This window comes from Symphalangus syndactylus, chromosome 20 (genome assembly GCF_028878055.3).
Source record: "Symphalangus syndactylus isolate Jambi chromosome 20, NHGRI_mSymSyn1-v2.1_pri, whole genome shotgun sequence".
Lineage (NCBI taxonomy): Eukaryota > Metazoa > Chordata > Mammalia > Primates > Hylobatidae > Symphalangus > Symphalangus syndactylus.
Window position 1 is genome coordinate 42,680,043 of NC_072442.2, and position 16,132 is coordinate 42,696,174.

The 16,132-nt window shown below is 54.9% G+C and overlaps 2 protein-coding genes across 10 annotated transcripts in view; both read right to left on the reverse strand.

Moving 5' to 3' along the window:
- The window catches only part of LOC129469976 (uncharacterized protein C17orf113), a 73,229-nt gene extending 72,513 nt beyond the window's left edge, over positions 1-716 (reverse strand). For 3 of the 7 annotated variants that reach the window (XM_055257238.2, XM_055257239.2, XM_055257237.2), the window contains exon 1: positions 631-715. The gene's annotated coding sequence lies outside the window, so the exon portion shown is untranslated. Of the gene's footprint in view, positions 1-196 lie in introns of all 7 variants that reach the window. The other 4 variants (XM_063629024.1, XM_055257235.2, XM_055257240.2 and 1 more) reach the window with 3 other exon arrangements.
- A 2,907-nt stretch (positions 717-3,623) lies between these two features.
- Positions 3,624-15,821, reverse strand: DHX58 (DExH-box helicase 58). 3 transcript variants are annotated; one of them, XM_055257229.2, is made up of 13 exons: positions 15,719-15,821; positions 14,824-14,992; positions 14,393-14,594; positions 13,820-14,010; positions 12,411-12,527; positions 11,135-11,261; positions 10,727-10,918; positions 8,475-8,728; positions 7,754-7,903; positions 7,502-7,663; positions 6,012-6,202; positions 4,436-4,532; positions 3,624-4,166 (listed from the first exon to the last, which is right to left on the reverse strand). In XM_055257229.2, exons 2-13 carry the CDS (start codon positions 14,989-14,991, stop codon positions 3,981-3,983), a joined length of 2,037 nt encoding a protein of 678 aa, XP_055113204.1. In that variant the 5' UTR covers position 14,992; positions 15,719-15,821; the 3' UTR covers positions 3,624-3,980. The 3 variants fall into 3 exon arrangements, with proteins under 3 accessions (XP_055113204.1, XP_063485092.1, XP_055113205.1); XM_063629022.1 differs by having other exon boundaries at positions 14,845-14,992; positions 15,719-15,815; XM_055257230.2 differs by lacking the exon at positions 10,727-10,918 and having other exon boundaries at positions 15,719-15,817.
- Between the last annotated feature and the right edge of the window lie 311 nt (positions 15,822-16,132).

Sequence of the window (16,132 nt, forward strand, 5' to 3'; positions counted from 1 at the left end):
GTGATCATCTTCCCCAGCCGGCTCTGTGACACAGACACAGAAAAGATCTACTGAGTTCCCAGACTTTCTGGGTTCCCTAGGCCATCGGGGTAATCCCCTGCTCACCCCCCTGTACCCAGATGTAAATAAATGATGCAGGTGCCCTGGGGCTCATTAGAAAACCCAGGCCCCAGCTCAGCTATGCGGCGGCTCTTACCTCATTAGCCCACGGAACAGAAGCCGTTTGGGTCAAGCCATCACCCTCTAGGGTGGGGAAGAGGCTGCCCTTGGATGAGGCATGGCGCACTCTCAGTCAATGAGGTTCCTTACTCCGGAGCCCCGTCGTCACCATCCCCAACCTGCCCCACTCCAGAAAGCTGTGTGTCTAATGCCCGGCTCTTTCTTTTCCATCCTTTGGAGCCCGCCTGGCATCAGGGATAACCAGCCAGGACCCTCTAACTGCCCCAGAGTTTAGTCCCCCCCAGCAGATGCCCAACGTCCGCGCGCAGAGCTGAGATAGGGATATCCTCACTGTCCCTTGGGGTCCCCCAATTTTGAGGCGAGAGGACCGGACAGGTGGAAGGGGCTGCCTCGTTCTCCCGCGCTGCCCTCGAGGTCCTCGGCGTGGACTAGCCCGCGTCGCCGTCTTACCTGCGGGGCAGAGACGGAGCCCGCCGCGGCCACCTGCTCTCGCCTAGCTGGGAACGCTGCGTGTCGGGCTGGCTGGGAGGGGCGGGGCCCGGCGGGGCAGGGGCGGGGCTGGGAGGGGGAGCCGGGCCGGCCCCTCCTCGAGGCCCCGCCGGTGGGGTGCGCGGGCTCATTCAGGTGGGAAGTCCCGGGAGAGCATCTGGGCCACAGGGAGGGCCCGGAGCTCGAGTTCTGAAGGCTGGGAAGTTAGGACTCCGGGGGGTGCGGGGGGCGGGTGGAAATCCCCCGCTTCAGACAGCCTTGCCCAGATGCCCTGGAGCCGGTGACTTCATATAAAGACCCCTCACGCAAAGAAGAAAGCTCAGAAACCTCTCCTGGCCTGAGTCCCCTTCCATCTGAGCTCTTCGGGCCTGGCAGGGTGGGTGTGAGACGGGACACTCCTCTAAAGGTAGGGTGCCCTCTCCAGGGCTCAGCTGTGTGGGGGCTTAGGCCGCTGAGGGGGCCATTGGGCGCCCAGACCATCTTTATCCTCAGCCCATCTCTCTCCCTGCCACACAGCCCCTCCTCCGCCCCCAGCGCCAGCCCAGGTCCCCCAGCTGTCACTGTTTAGCCCTGGAATGACAGGCGTCCTGACTCCGTGAGTCTAGCCACATTCAAGGCCTTTGAGCTTAGCACCCCTGAGCCCCTGCCCCCTCCCTCTGCCCCCAGTCGCTAATTTTATTGACCTGTAAAAGGCACGTTGCTGGCAGGCGGTATACTAACTGAAGGCAAAGTGGGGAGCGGATGGGCAACTCTCCCCCCCGGGAAGGCAGCTGGAGATGGGACAGGAGGGAGGAGGAAGGAGACTCCTGGATCCAGGGCCAAGGACACTTGGAGGGGAGGAGGAAGGGGGCCTTGAGAAAGAGGGGTACACTCTCTATGGGAGATGGTAGCCAAAAAGGCGGGAGCGAGAATTTCAGCCCTCAATCAGACAAGAGGCCTACAGAAAAAAGAAAATGCTGGGAGAAGAGAAGGTGCATTTCTCATCTACCTAGGGACAGAACCAAGAATGTAGCAGGAGGGAAGGGGGTTGGATGGCAGGAAGGACTGCCATCCTGCTCTCAAATCTCTGCCCTAGCCCCCTCCCTTCCTCTTGAAGGTGTCTCCTGCCTGCTGGGCCTTGTACTACAGAAATAGCCCTTTCCCTGATGAAGCAACCTAGATCTTGCCTTTCTTTTTCTTTCTTGTTAAAATGAGAACAGAAAATTTAGGCCTTTGTAATTTTCCCCACCCCCATGCCTACCTGAGCCCACCCCTCAAACCCTGGATCTCAGCATTTCCCCAGCCTAGGGGAGATGACCTGAGGGTTAAGGGAAGGTAGAGAGGGGAACATCGGGGTTGGAAGCTATTATGGGGTAGGGGGAGCAGGAAGCCCTCACACTCTTGATGGGCCTCAAGTTCAGACTGTTGATATCCTTTATGAATAAGGCTTAAGAGAGCTATTAAAGAGGAATGTTTAAAACTTCCTTTTTTTTTTTTTTGAGACGGAGTCTTACTGTGTTGTCCAGGCTGCAGTGCAGTGGCATGATCTCGGCTCACTGCAAACTCCATCTCCTAGGTTCAAGCAAGTCTCCTGCCTCAGCCTCCTGAGTAGCTGGAATTACAGGAGCCTGCCACTACGCGAGGCTAATTTTTGTAATTTTTAGTAGAGATGGGGTTTCACCGAAATGGCCAGGCTTGTCTCCAACCCCTGACTCCGGGTGATCTGCCCACCTCGGCCTCCCAAAGTGCTGGGATTACAACCGTGAGAAAACACGCCGGGCCTAAAACTTTTAACACTAGGTCAGGCACAGTGGCCCATGCCTGTGATCCCAGCACTTTGGGAGGATTACCTGAGCCCAGGAGTTGGAGATCAGCCTAGGCAACATAGTGAGACCTTGTCTGTACACTGCCTCTCTACCCCCCAAAAATTAGGTGTGGTGGTGTACATCTGTAGTCCCAGGTACCAGGGAGGTTGAGGTGGGGGGATTGCTTGAGCCTGGGAGGTCGAGGCTGAAGTGAGCCACGATTGTACTACGGTACTCTAGCTTGGGCGACAGAGCGAGTCCCTGTCTCAAAAACAAAATAAGAACAAAAACAAAAAAAAACAAGGCCGGGCCCAGTGGCTCATGCATGTGATCCCAGCACTTTAAGAGGCCAAGGTGGGTGGATCACCTGAGCTCAGGCGTTTGAGACCAGCCTGTTGGGCAACATGGCGAAACCCTGTCTCTACCAAAAATACAAAAATTAGCCGGGCATGGTGGCAGGCACCTGTAATCCCAGCTACTTGGGAGGCTGAGGCAGGAGGATCACTTGAGCCCTGAAGGCAGAGGTTGCAGTGAGCTGAGATCGCGCCATTGCACTCCAGCCTGGGCAACAGAGCGAGACTCTGTCTCAAAAAAACCAAACGCTTTTAACACTAAAAATTACAAAGCAGGTCATTGGATGGGGAAGGGTGAGAGGTATGGATTGCAATGGGGAACCAGGAAACTTTTGTTGTTCTTTGAAAATTCCACTGGAAGTAACAGGACATTTTGAGGATGATGGCTATGTTCATAATCTTGATCGTGGAGGATATGCATGTTAAAACGTATCCAGGCCGGGGACGGTGGCTCACGCTTGTAATCTCAGCACTTTGGGAGGCTGAGGCAGGCAGATCGCCTGAGGTCAGGAGTTTGAGAACAACCTGGCCAACATGGTGAAACCCCGTCTCTACTAAAAATACAAGCAATTAGCTGGGCATGGTGGCGGGCACCTGTAATCCCAGCTACTTGGGAGGCTGAGGCAGGAGAATCGCTTGAACTCAGGAGGTGGAGGTTGCAGTGAGCCAAGATCGTGCGACTGTACTCCAGCCTGGGCAACAAGAGTGAAACTTCGTCTCAACAAATAAAAAAATTAAAAAAAAGTACCCAATTGCACAGTATACAAGCAGTTTATTTTCTACTAATTATATTCCAACAAAATTAAGACATCACACATTTTCTATCCCATTTTTTCATTTATTTTTATGAGGAGCCTCAAAAAATAGAAGTGGCCTTGGTAGGGAAGGAATGTCATGATTCCGAGTACAGTATGGCAAATTATTTTGCCTCAGTTTCTCTAACTCCATCCAGTGCATATGAAAGTGTCTATGTGTGTACAAGGTAGGTCTGGGCTGAGCTCTGGCCCTCCAGTTGTTTCCCCGTTGCGGGAGCCTAAGCCAGGGTGGTCAAGACTCCTCTGTGGCTGGTGGGCCTGATGCCCACAGCTGATGATTCAGGAAGGAGGGGCTTTGACTCTGCTGCAGACTCTCCCGCCCCCTATAGCCCAAACCGGGCACTGCAGCAATGAGGTGGTCAGTCCAGGGAGAGGTCCGACAGGTTCTGGGCACAATGCTGCAGGAAGTCAAAGTCAGGCACGGAGAAGGGCACGCGGGACCACTTTTTGGCCTGGATCCGCCCCTGAGGGGTCTCCAGGAGCATGCTGCGGACTTTGAGGGCTGGCAGCTTCACTGACTTGTAGATCATCTGCAGACCCCAGACCTGGAGGTGAGACAGAGAGGGTAGGGTCTGGGTCTCTGGCCTCAGACTGGGCTTCTCTCCTCAAGTTGGAATTCCCTCACTACAGGGCCTTTTCCTCCCACCTGAGATGTCACAGACTGTGGGCTCCCTTAGGGAGGGGCTGGACCTCCTTCTTCAGACTGGAGGCCATGGGGTGGGACTGTCTCCCGTGTCCTAGTGAGGGCTCCCTGAGGGCCTCCGAAGACTGGGGCTGAGGACTCTGGTGCCTGGGACACGGCCTAAGCTCTTACCTCCCCACAGTTCCTGCAGCTGATGACACCCCCAGGCTTCCAGTCCTTGAAGACTTTGTTGATGACCACAGGATCCCTGGAGACATTATAGTAGATCCTGGAGAGGAAGAGGGGTGGCCACAGCCCTCATTGACCCTCCTCAGCCCCGGATCTCATGCCCTCCTGCAGGCCAAGCCTCTGCCTGGACCTTGGGCCTTCCTGCTGGTCAAGAGGCACAGACTTCCCAGGCCAGGAAATCCAATCTTCGGTGAGTTCTACCTGGGTGGCCTCCATCGCATGTTCCCTTGTGCCCAGGTTCAAGCCTCAGCATTGGTTACCTGGTCTTCACAGTCTCCTAACGGGTCTCTTTGCCTCCATTTTTACTCCCAATCCCAAGCCATCCTTCCACCAACTGCTAGAGTGATCTAAAAATATAAATCTGCCCTGACATTCTGTTCCTTAAAATCTATCCAAGATTCCTAAGAGGAACCTCCTGGATAAAGCCTACACTTTCACACCTGACCTTTCAAATCTTCCACGGGCTAGTCTGTCTTTTTCTAAATCTCATTATTTGGGGGGAGGGATAGCATTAGGAGATATACCTAATGCTAAATGAGGAGTTAATGGGTGCAGCACACCAACATGGCACATGTATACATATGTAACAAACCTGCACATTGTGCACATGTACCCTAAAACTTAAAGTATAATAATAATAATAAATAAATAAATCTCATTATTCACAGTCCCTTCCACTCAGGTCAACTGGTGTCGCTTTTTTTTTTTAAAGGCAGAGTCTCGCTCTATTGCCCAGGCTGGAGTGCAGTGGTGTGATCTTGGCTTGCCTCCCGGGTTCAAGTGATTCTCCTGCCTCAGCCATCCAAGTAGCTGGGATTACAAGCATGGGCCACCACGCCCTGCTAATTTTTGTAGTTTTTTTAGGAGAGAAGGGGTTTCACCATGTTGGCCAGAATGGTCTTAAACTCCTAACCTCAAGTGATCTACCCACCTCAGCCTCCCAAAGTGTTGGAATTACAGGTATGAGCCACTGCGCCCGGCCCTCCATGGTTACCTTCTCATTCGCTTACATTCAAACCAGACCCATTGAGACCTAGCTGAAATGCAACCTCCTCAATTGAGAAAACCCGTGTGAAGATCCTTGGCACAGTGGCCTGGAACACAGAGGTTGACATAATGAATGGATGGAGGATGGGGGAAGTTTACTTTCTAGGAGATAGCGGATGGGGGATGGCTCAGGGATGGCCAAGCTCTCTTGATATCCTCGGAGTACGTAGGACCAGAGGGTCAATGTGTGGTCTTTTGACACTTAGTATCCTGAATTCCAGTTCTTGCTCAACCAGATAGTGGCTGTGGGAACTTGGGCAAGTCACATAGCCTCTCTGAGCCTCTATTTCCTTGCCTATAAAATGGAGACAGGGATAAAACCTGTCTAACCAGATTATTGTGAAAATGCAGAGTAAGTACTTGCTACAATGCTCTTTAGCTTCCCAAAGCTTCAAAGCACTGTCTGGATGGGAAGGATTCCTAGGCCCCCATCCCATGCCCCCATCCTGATAGCCCCTTCCACAGGTCTCACGAGAAGGTGGGGTTCACGTTGACATGGTGGGTGCCCTCCACCTTCCGCAGGTCGCTGCCGTGGCCCACGGCCACCATGCAGTTGATGCAGAGTAGCTGCACGTGCTCCACTGGGAACTGCCGCCGCTGTTTCTCCCGCTGGGCTGCCTGGGCCGCCCGCTTGGTCAGGGCTGCCTGCTGCAGATCCCGGATCTGGGGTGGGAGGAGACACCAGGCATGGCTGGGGCCTAAGAGAACGTTCCTTGGGGGACAAAAGGTTCCCAAAGACCTAAGATCATTTGTACCTGGAAGAGACTTTCCTTAACCCTCCCTGCAGAACGTGCAGAAGATAAGCCCAGAACTAGGACTTATATCATCAGTTCCCCTGAGGCAGGGCCACCACCATCCTGCCTTGTCCAGGGTGCTCCCTGTTATCCCAGCGTAATTGTTAATGATGCCCCATGACAGATTCACAGAAGCAGCTTTGCCTAAAATCCTTCAAGACTGAGCAGGAAAGCTTGCCCCCCCACTGTTGTCCCCCACTACTCATACTGTTTTTCTCCACAGCTGTTTTGTTTTTTTTTTCCTGAGATGGAGTCTTGCTCTGTCACCCAGGCTGGAGTGCAGTGGCACAATCTCCGCCTCCTGGGCTTAAAAGAAGCTCTATTACTGTGATGATGCAGTAATTCATGCCTGTAATCCCAGCATTTTGGGAGGCCAAGGCAGGTGGATCACAAGGTCAGGAGTTCAAGACCAGCCTGGGCAACATGGTGAAACCCCATCTGTACTAAAAATACAAAATTATCCGGGCATGGTGGCGCACGCCTGTAATCCCAGCTACTCAGGAGACTGAGGCAAGAGAACTGCTTGAGCTCAGGAGGTGGAGATTGCGCCACTGCACTCCAGCCTGGGTGACCGAGCGAGACTCCGTCTCAGGAAAAAAAAAAAAAAAAAAAAAAAAAAAAAAAAAACAGCTGTGGAGAAAAACAGTATGAGTAGTGGGGGACAACAGTGGGAGGAGTAAGCTTTCCTGCTCAATCTTGAAGGATTTTAGGCAAAGCTGCTTCTGTATCTGTCATGGGGCATCATTAACAATTATGCTGGGATAACAGGGAGCACCCTGGACAAGGCGGGATGGTGGTGGCCCTGCCTCAGGGGAACTGATGATATAAGTCCTAGTTCTGGGCTTATCTTCTGCACGTGGGCTTATCTTATCCCCTCTGCCTGGTTCCAGAAAGGCTGTAATGCAGCTCTTCCAGATACATAAAGTATCTCATGGCAAGGATAAATAAAGAGCCTTGGACAAGGCCTGTTCCTATGGCCTTCTGGAGTCCAGGTACTGCCTTCCCTGGCAGCCCCACCCCGGCCTCTATCTAAACCTTCCCTAGGTGGGCAAAGTTAGCCCCGAGATGTAGAGGGGACAGGCGGACGTATGTGTGCAGTCAGAAACCTGCCAGGGAGGGGCTCCCTCCTCCCCATCCCTCCCACAGGGCGTGCAGGCTGCCTGCAGACCTTGGCCTGGTACTCGGCCTGGTCCATTTTCTGCACAGCAGCCACTGCCTGCTCCATCAGCGTCTCCAGCGCCTCGTTGATCAGCTCCCGCTTCAGCTCCCGGCTACCCTCAGTTGCTACAAACGAGTACACACTCTGATCGGCCCGGGCACGGCCCCTGGCCTGGGAAGGGAGACAAGGGGTGTCCTGAGTCGGGCTGGGGCCCCACACAGGATCCTATAAGGGCGGCCGAGTGGAGGAGGATGTGAGTACCTGGACCATGGAGATTTCATTGGTCAGGAGCCCATAACGCACCACCACATTGCAATGTGGAATGTCCAGCCCCTCCTCCGCCACACTCGTGGCCACCAGAAGGTTCAGAGTTCCATTTCGGAACTTCCAGATCACTTCCTGCTGGTCCCTCTGCAGGCGGAGGGCAGGGAGGAGAAAGAGGCTGGTACATGAGGTGGCTCAGGCTGACTCCACCTGCCAGAGTAGCCTCTCCTGGTTCGGCCCTCACTCCCAATCTTGGTCCATCTCCCTAGAGTACTTGAATCCCATCTTTATCCCCAGGTACCCCCAGGATCTTGCCCATCTTCCCAGGTAACTGTCCAACCCCCATCTTCCCTAGGGACTCCTAAGGGCCCCTGCCCCTCTAGTCTAGGAGCAACTCTCAAACCATAGTCTTCTCCTGCAAGGGACCCCAGACCTGAGCCTCTGCCCTGAGGAACTGCATCACCCACCTCTTTCCCTACAGATCCCCATGCCCAACCTTCTGCCCCCAAGGACCCCCAGACTGGGAGAGGCTTCAGCACTGGGGAGGTCAGTGTCCGCCCCTCTCCCCTAGAGCTCCTTGCCCCTCTGCCTGGGGATAGTCAACTTTCTTTTTCCCCAGGGTCTCCCTGCCCCCACCTCTCTGTGCTGAAGACCGTTCCCCGCACTTCTCTCCTATAGAATCCCTCCCAGCGCCAGCATCTTTCCCCGAAGCCCACACCTGGGTCATGTGGGTGCTCTGGCTGCTGTTCCCAGCCCCAATCAGTAGCTGGGCCCGAATGTCTAGGGCCTTCAGGCCCGGCTGCTGCTGGAGCCAGAGCAGGAGGGAGTGTGTGCTCTGGCGGGTGCGGGTGAAGATGATACCCCGAGGGCTGTCAGAGCTCCTGAACTGCCTTTGCAGGATCTTTTCCAGCATCTCCAGTTTTGGATTCTCCGGGCCATGAGTTGCCAAGTGGGCCAGCACATTCTTGTGGTCTGTCGAAAACCCCAAAAAGTTAGCTGGGTGTAGTGGCACATGTCTGTAGTCCCAGATACTTGGGAGGCTGAGGACAGAAGGATCGCTTGAGCCTAGGAGGTCAAGGCTGAAGAGAGCTATGACTGCACCACTGCACTCCAGGCTGTGTAACAGAGTGAGACTCTGTCTGGAAAAAAAAAAAAAAAAAAAAGCAAGAAAGAAAGAGAGAGAAGGAAAGAAAGGGAGGGAGGGAGGGAGGGAAAGAAAGAAAGAAAAAAGAAAGAAAGAAAGAAAGAAAGAAAGAAAGAAAGAAAGAAAGAAAGAAAGAGAAAGAAAGAAAAGAAAGAAAGAAGAGAGAGAGAGAAGGAAAGAGAGAAGGAAAGAAAGGAAGGGAGGGAAGGAGGGAGGGAAAGAAAGGAAGGAAGGGAAGGAGGGAGGGAGGAAAAGAAAGAAAGAAAGAGAAAGAAAGAAAAGCCCCAGAGGCAGAGGATTACAGATCTTGGAGTGGGGAGGGCACTGGCGGAGGAGGTTCTCGCAGGAATAGGACTGCAGGAGTGCAGAAGGTGGGGCGTGGGGGAAGGATGGAACTCCTGCTCAACTCCCCCACAGCAGCACCAAGAACACATTTAAGGATGCCCTGGCCAGGTGCATTGGCTCACGCCTGTAATCCCAGCACTTTGGGAGGGTGAGGTGAGCGAATCACCTGAGGTCAGGAGTTCGAGACCAGCCTGACCAAAATGGTGAAACCCCATCTCTATTAAAAATACAAAAAAATTAGCTGGGCGTGGTGATGCACACTTGTAGTCCCAGCTACTCGGGAGGCTGAGGCAGGAGAATCGCTTGAACCTGGGAGGGGGAGTTGTAGTGAGCTGGGATCGTGCCATTGTACTCCAGCCTGGGCGACAGAGCGAGACTCCCTCTCAAAAAAACAAAAACAAAAAAGGATGCCTCCTACCGAGCCCACTCTCAAGGCCAGCCTCGCACCAGGGTTATACAATACAGAACCTCAGACCAGAACCCTCTTCTCCCCAGTGACCAGGATGACCCTTGAGCTTTTAACTCTGACCTCTGCTACCCAGATCTCTTGAGCCCCAGCCTGTGCTGAGATTTGCAACCTTAAACTTCACCCTCTGACTTTCAGCCTCACTCTCCCAGTCTAAAGGAACCACTCCTAGCTAATCTTTTTAAAAAATCTGGGCGGGGCACAGTGGCTCACACCTGTAATCCCAGCACATTGGGAGGCAGAGGCAGGAGGATCACTTGAGCCCAGGAGTTAGAGACTAGCCTGGGCAACAAAGCGAGACTCCGCCTCTTCAAAAAAATTTTTTTTTAATTAGCTGGGAGTGGTGGTGCCCACCTGTAGTCCCAGCTACTTGGGAGGCTGAAGGGTGAGAATTACTTGAGCCCATTAGGTCGAGGTTGCAGTGAGCTATGATTGCACAACTGTCCTCCAGCCTGGGCGACAGAGCAAGACCCCGACTGTTAAAAAAAAAAAAAAAAAAGTCAGGCCGGGCGCGGTGGCTCACGCTTGTAATCCCAGCAATTTGGGAGGCTGAGGCGGGCGGATCACGAGGTCAGGAAATCGAGACCACGGTGAAACCCCGTCTCTACTAAAAATATAAAAAAAATTAGCCGGGCGCGGTGGCGGGCGCCTGTAGTCCCAGCTACTCGGAGAGGCTGAGGCAGGAGAATGGCGAGAACCCAGGAGGCGGAGCTTGCAGTGAGCCGAGATCGCGCCACTGTACTCCAGCCTGGGTGACAGAGCGAGACTCCGTCTCAAAAAAAAAAAAAAAAAAAGTCAACAATGTGAATTAATTTTAACAACTATGCAAAAACCTTCACAAATGAGGAAATAAATCAGTCCTACCCATGGCCTTGGATTTTGGTTAGAAAAATAGGATCTCCACCAGTATCCTCAAAGGCACCTTCCCATCCGACCTTGGCGACTGTGCCCTGGCCTCTGACCTCGCACCCAGGTCCCATCATCCCCGGCCCCGAAGCCCCCTCCCGCCCGTCACCATCGAACAGGGCCAGCAGCCGGCGCTCAGCACACAGGATCTGGGTTTTAGTGACGTGCTCCCTGTGATAGAAATCCTGCAGCGCAGCCAAGGCATCCACGGCGCGGACGGTGTCATGGATGAGCAGCGCGTCGTTGTAGCGCCTCAGGTGAAGCGCATACACCCGTTGCTCCTGGAGCCCGGCCAAAGCCGCTGAGGGCAGAGAGCGCAGGGTCTGAGCGGCCCACAGCCCCGCCCCCTGTCCTGCCCCATAGGGCCGTCCCACTCGACTCCGCCCCTGGAGTGGATAGGCCCCGCCCCGAAGGCCTCCACCCAGTCAGGCCCCGCCCCAAAGGTCTCTGCCGCGGCAGGCCCCGCCCCTGACCACTCCCACATCCTCGCCTCCGCCTGAAGGGCTGCCCCTCTCACCAGCCTCACTCAACTTCACCACCTGCTGCTCATACATCTGCGTCCCAAAGTTCCGACTCAACTCAGGCATCTCCAGGTGGTCGTGGATTTGGTCCATGAGCTTCTTCAGCAAGTCCCCAAACGGATCCTGAGCAAGAGGAGAGTTGGAGGGGATTCCCCTACACATTGGAAGATGGGCACCCAGTAGCACACCGCGACTGCCTCACCCATCTGTCTTAGCTGTGGTGTGAGCTCCAGAGGGAGGCCGGCTAGGGTGTGGGGGAGTCTTGCCCTGTCTCACCCGCGATGTGCTCTTACCCTTTGGCCTGGGAACGGTGATGCCTACTGTAAGGTACATGGACGTGCTTTGCTCAAGGAATAGGCCGAGGCGGACATCCGGGCCAGCGTGACTCAGCGAGTTCAGGGGGCAGGCACATACTCCACTTGCTATATAACCTGTTTGTGTAAGTTCATACTGGACTCTACTGTCAGTAGAAGGTATAACTGCCCTGCTGACGCTGTGCACGGGGCTTGGTTCAGCTTGGCACGGCAGGGCACGCTGGCGTGCCCAGAGAGAGAATAACGCTACTAACCCCTGTAAGGGAGAGCCGGTCGCCTTGAAGGCGGGCAGTGGGGAGCCAGGAACCGGCTTGTGCCCAGACGGAAAGAGTTAAGCTGCTGACCCTGACAGAGCTAGCCTTGCAGGCCAGGGAGAGCAGCTGCAGGCGTGGGGGCAGCAGGAGCCACAGAACTGGAGCAGACAGCCCAGATAAAGGTGGACAGTTTGAGAGAGCCGCTGCTGAGAGAGCTGCTGAATAAAACTACATTTCACCTGCCTATGGCCCCCCAAGGGTTCTTTCAGCTATCTGCTAACTCCCTCCCTCCCTCCAGACCACAGCATGGGCTCAAACCTGACCCCGAGTGTAACATTTGGTGTAGTTATGGACCTGACACCTAGTCCTTGTCCAGTCCAGTCATGGCAGACACCAGGCCGTGTCCACACTAGAGAGGGCTCAGTAGAGCCTCAGCACAAAGTATCCCTGCTGTCTGGTTTGTAGGGCACTCCCCAGCATGTCAGTGCTGTGACAGACACGGGTGGTGCCTTCTGAGTCAATCCAAAGAGCGGGCTGCGGGCATGGGTTGTATCTGCCCCATTTCACAGAAAGGAGAAATTGAGGCTTGGATACATAGCAAGTGACCTGAAGTCACAGAGCTAGTGAGGGCGGAGTCAGGGCCCAAGCCTAGGTGTCCTAACTTCACACCAGCTCCCGATCTCCGCGTCCCTGCCCCCACGTACCTGGCTGCGCCTGTGGCAGAGGTTGTACTGTTTGCAAGGCTGTTGGCTGTGCTCCTGCAGCTGGGGGCAGTAGTTCTGGGGTGACATGATGCACCACGTGTCCAAGTTGGCACAGAGCTGGGGGCAACAGAGAGGACTTTACTGGAAAGGGAGGGTTGATGGGGACAATGGACAAAGATTTGGGGCAGGATGGATCCCAGCTGAGGACAGGAGAGTGTGGGCATTCGTCTACTCAAATATTGCTTGCCCTCTCTGTGCCAGTCTTGTTCTAGGCATTGGGGATACAAAGGAACTCAGATTGGAGTTGGAGAGACAGATAATGAACCAGTAAAAGAATAATAGAACCGGCCAGGCGTGGTGGCTCACACCTGTAATCCCAGCACTTTGGGAGGCTAAGGCGGGTGGATCACCTGAGGTCAGGAGTTTGAGACAGCCTGGCCAACGTGGTGAAACCCCATCTCTACTAAATACAAAAATTAGCCAGTCCTGGTGGTACACGCCTGTAGTCCCAGTTCGTGCCACTGCACTCCAGCCTGGGTGACAGAGTGAGACTCCGTCTCAAAAAAAAAAAAAAAAAAAGAGGCTGGGCACAGTGGCTCACGCCTGTAATCCCAGCACTTTGGGAGGCCAAGGCAGGTGAATCACGAGGTCAGGAGTTCGAGATCAGCCTGGCCAACATGGTGAAACCCCGTCTCTACTAAAAATACAAAAAATTAGCTGGGCGTAGTGGTGGGCCCCTGTAATCCCAGCTACTCGGGAGGCTGAGGCAGGAGAATCACTTGAACCTGGGAGGCGGAGGTTGCAGGGAGCTGAGACCATGCCACTGCCCTCCAGCCTGGGCGATAGAGCGAGACTCCATCTCAAAAAAAAAAAGAAAAATAGAAAATAATAAAACCTTGCAGAGCGCATTAACAAGCTCTGAAGAGGATAGCACTGGATGATATGACAGAGAGCAGAGGGAGTGATCAGGGAGGACTTTCAAGAGGTGGCATTAAGCTGTTCAATAAATGACAAGGAGGAGGCAGCAGGTAAAGTTCAAAGGGCATTCTAGGCAAAATAAATGGTAAATGCAAAGGTCCCCAAGATGGGAACAAGCCCTGCATGTTCAAGATGCAGAAGGCAGGCCAGTGTAGCTGTAGGATGAGCTACAACAGGGAGGGCGCAGGAAATGAGGTGGAGAGGTAGATCACGTGGAACTTTGTAAACCACAGTAGAGTCGGGAGTTAATTCTTTGTGCCATAAGAAACCATTGGAGGCTGGATCTTAGGTGAGGAAGGGGCCAGACCCTGCCATGGAGAGCCTGGTAGGGCTGGTGGGGATGGGGTAGTGGCAGGGCAGGCAGGGAGGGAGGGAAGGAGGGAAGCCTCTGGTGGGTCTGGCAGTGGGAGGCCCACAGGGGCCAGGCTGACCTGCAGGATGTGGTTGATGGCCCCATTGAGCTTGGAGGCCCCGCCAGTGCCTGGGGAGGCTGTGAGACCCAGCACCTGGGGTAGCGGCTGTGCCCTCTGGAATTTAAGTTCTAGGTACTGGCTCATGATGACGTTGTAGACGGTGTCCTTGTGTGTGTGGTGGCACTCATCCACCACGATCAGGGAGAAGGCTGAGGGCACAGGGGGGAAGGCTGTGACCTGTGTTTGCAAAGCCCTTCCTCCCATCAGCTTTCAGGTAGTCCCCACAATGATGTAAGAATTCCTTCTTCCCTTTACAACCTGCAGCTGGTCCCAGGATGAGGAGCCAGGCAGGGATGATTTCTCTCCATTTCATAGATTAGTAAACCGAGGCTCAGCTGGGGAAGGGACTGGCCCAAGATCCTACACTATAGCCCGGCCTGTTTCTACTAGAGTGCCTGCAGGGGTTTTGTGAACAGGCAACCCCTCACTCCCACAAAAACTCCCAACACCTCGACTCCGGGAGGTGACCTGGGGTTGGCGGGAGGAGGCACCCCAGATGCATATCTTTTTCCTCCCGGCCATGGCCCTCACCAGTGAGCTCCACGTGCTCCTCCTCCTCAGGGCTGCTCAGTGCCGTCTGCAGAAGCTCTGCTGTGCAGATGAGCAGGTCATGGCACCGGGCCAGGTGGCCAAAGCCAGCACGTGGCCCCATGTCCCCACTCAGGGTTGTCATGGTCCAGCGTCCATCCAGCATGCGCCTGAACTCTTCACCATGCTGGGTCACCAGGTGCACCTGGGGGTGGAGAATGAGCTGGGAAAAGAGAGCTGAATCTGGGGCCAGGGGAGTAAGGAGGAGGTAAGGTGACCCGCAGGACATGGCTGGGTACTGAGCCAGGGTGGAAAGACAGGTGAGCTTAGCGATGGCCACAGCAGCTTTGGAGTTCTGGTGGGGACTGAGAGATGCCTGAAGAGCTGAGACCCTGCTTGGTGGCAGGGGAGTGGGATAGGGACAGACAACTCACCCTGTTGACCAATACAACCACCTTGGCTCCATCCACAGTCTCTAGGTGCCGCTTGGCCACAAAAGCAGCCGCCCGGGTCTTCCCAGCACCCGTGGGCAGCCAGATGATGATATTCTTGCCCTCCAGGGCAGGCATGATCACCTCCCTCTGGTAGGGCCGCAGCTCCATTCTGGGAATGGCAGGGGACTCAGACCCACTGTCCCCTCCACCCCTCCCAACTCCTGGCCAGACCAGTTCATGCAGAGACCTCCCTTTGCCCAGGACTCCACCCCACTTGAGGGAGGTGGGGCAGGACTCCCTCAGAACCCATCAGGACCCTGCTCTGCCCAAAAAGGGGAGGTGGGAGTAACACAGGCTACACCTGCCCCCTGCCCAGCCGGGTCTCATCTGCTCTAGTAGGTAGGTCTGCCCAGGGCAGTCCCACTTAACTCGGCCTGGTGCCACTGTGCTCAGCTCAGAGACCCAAAATGGAAACTGAAACTGAGGGAAGGAGCCAGCTGAGCCGACTTAGGAATCTCCTATCCCTGCCCCAGGAAAAAGAACCAAGAAAAAAGAACCGCTTGTGCTAACGGTCATCGCCAACTGCCGCGGAGTACAAACTCCGGGAAGGTACTGCTGCCGCGCCAGCGCCCTGGCAGGCAGGATCACCTCCCATTGGTAGGGCCACAGCTCCATTCTGGGAATGGCAGGAGACTCAGACCCACTGGCCCCTCCACTCATCCCAACTCCTGGCCAGACCGGTCGGTACAGAGACCTCCCTTTGCCCAGGACTCCACCCCACTTGAGGGAGGTGGGGGAGGACACCCTCAAAACCCATCAGGAGCCTGCTCTGGCCAAAAGGTGGGGGTGGGAGTAACACAGGCTACACCTGCGCCTTGCCCAGGCTGGGTCTCACCTGCACCACCAGGTAGGCCTGCCCAGGGCGGCCCTGCTTAGCTCAGCCTGGTGCCACTGTGCTCAGCGCAGACAGCAGAAATCCGAAATGGAAACTGAAACTGAGGGGAGGAGCCAGCTGAGCTGACTTAAGATTCTCCCATCCCTGCCCCGAGAAAAAGAACCACGTGTGCTAACAGGGAAGCACTCTTTCAGTGCTACGGGATCCTCTACGTTCTGGCCCTTTTGCAGTCAGTTGTAACCACGTCCACCCAGGTTAAAGTTAAGGCAAGAGGTTCTGACCCCTGCTGCCCTGGCATCTGGATCAGGAGCAGCCTGGAGGAGGGAGAGGTGGGGGGCTGCAGCCAGGTAGGACCCATCACCCCAGGAGCACAGGACCAGGCCTGAGGCTTGCTGGGGAGAGCAGCCTCCAGTT

Coding starts and splice junctions, on each gene's coding strand:
- DHX58 (XM_055257229.2), bottom strand. CDS start 14,991: ATGGAGCTGCGGCCCTACCAGAGGGAGGTGATCATGCCTGCCCTGGAG. Junction 7,664..7,753: donor ATGAAATCTCCATGGTCCAG/GTACTCACATCC, acceptor CTCCCTTCCCAG/GCCAGGGGCCGTGCCCGGGC. Junction 6,203..7,501: donor AGGCCGAGTACCAGGCCAAG/GTCTGCAGGCAG, acceptor CTCCCACCCCAG/ATCCGGGATCTGCAGCAGGC.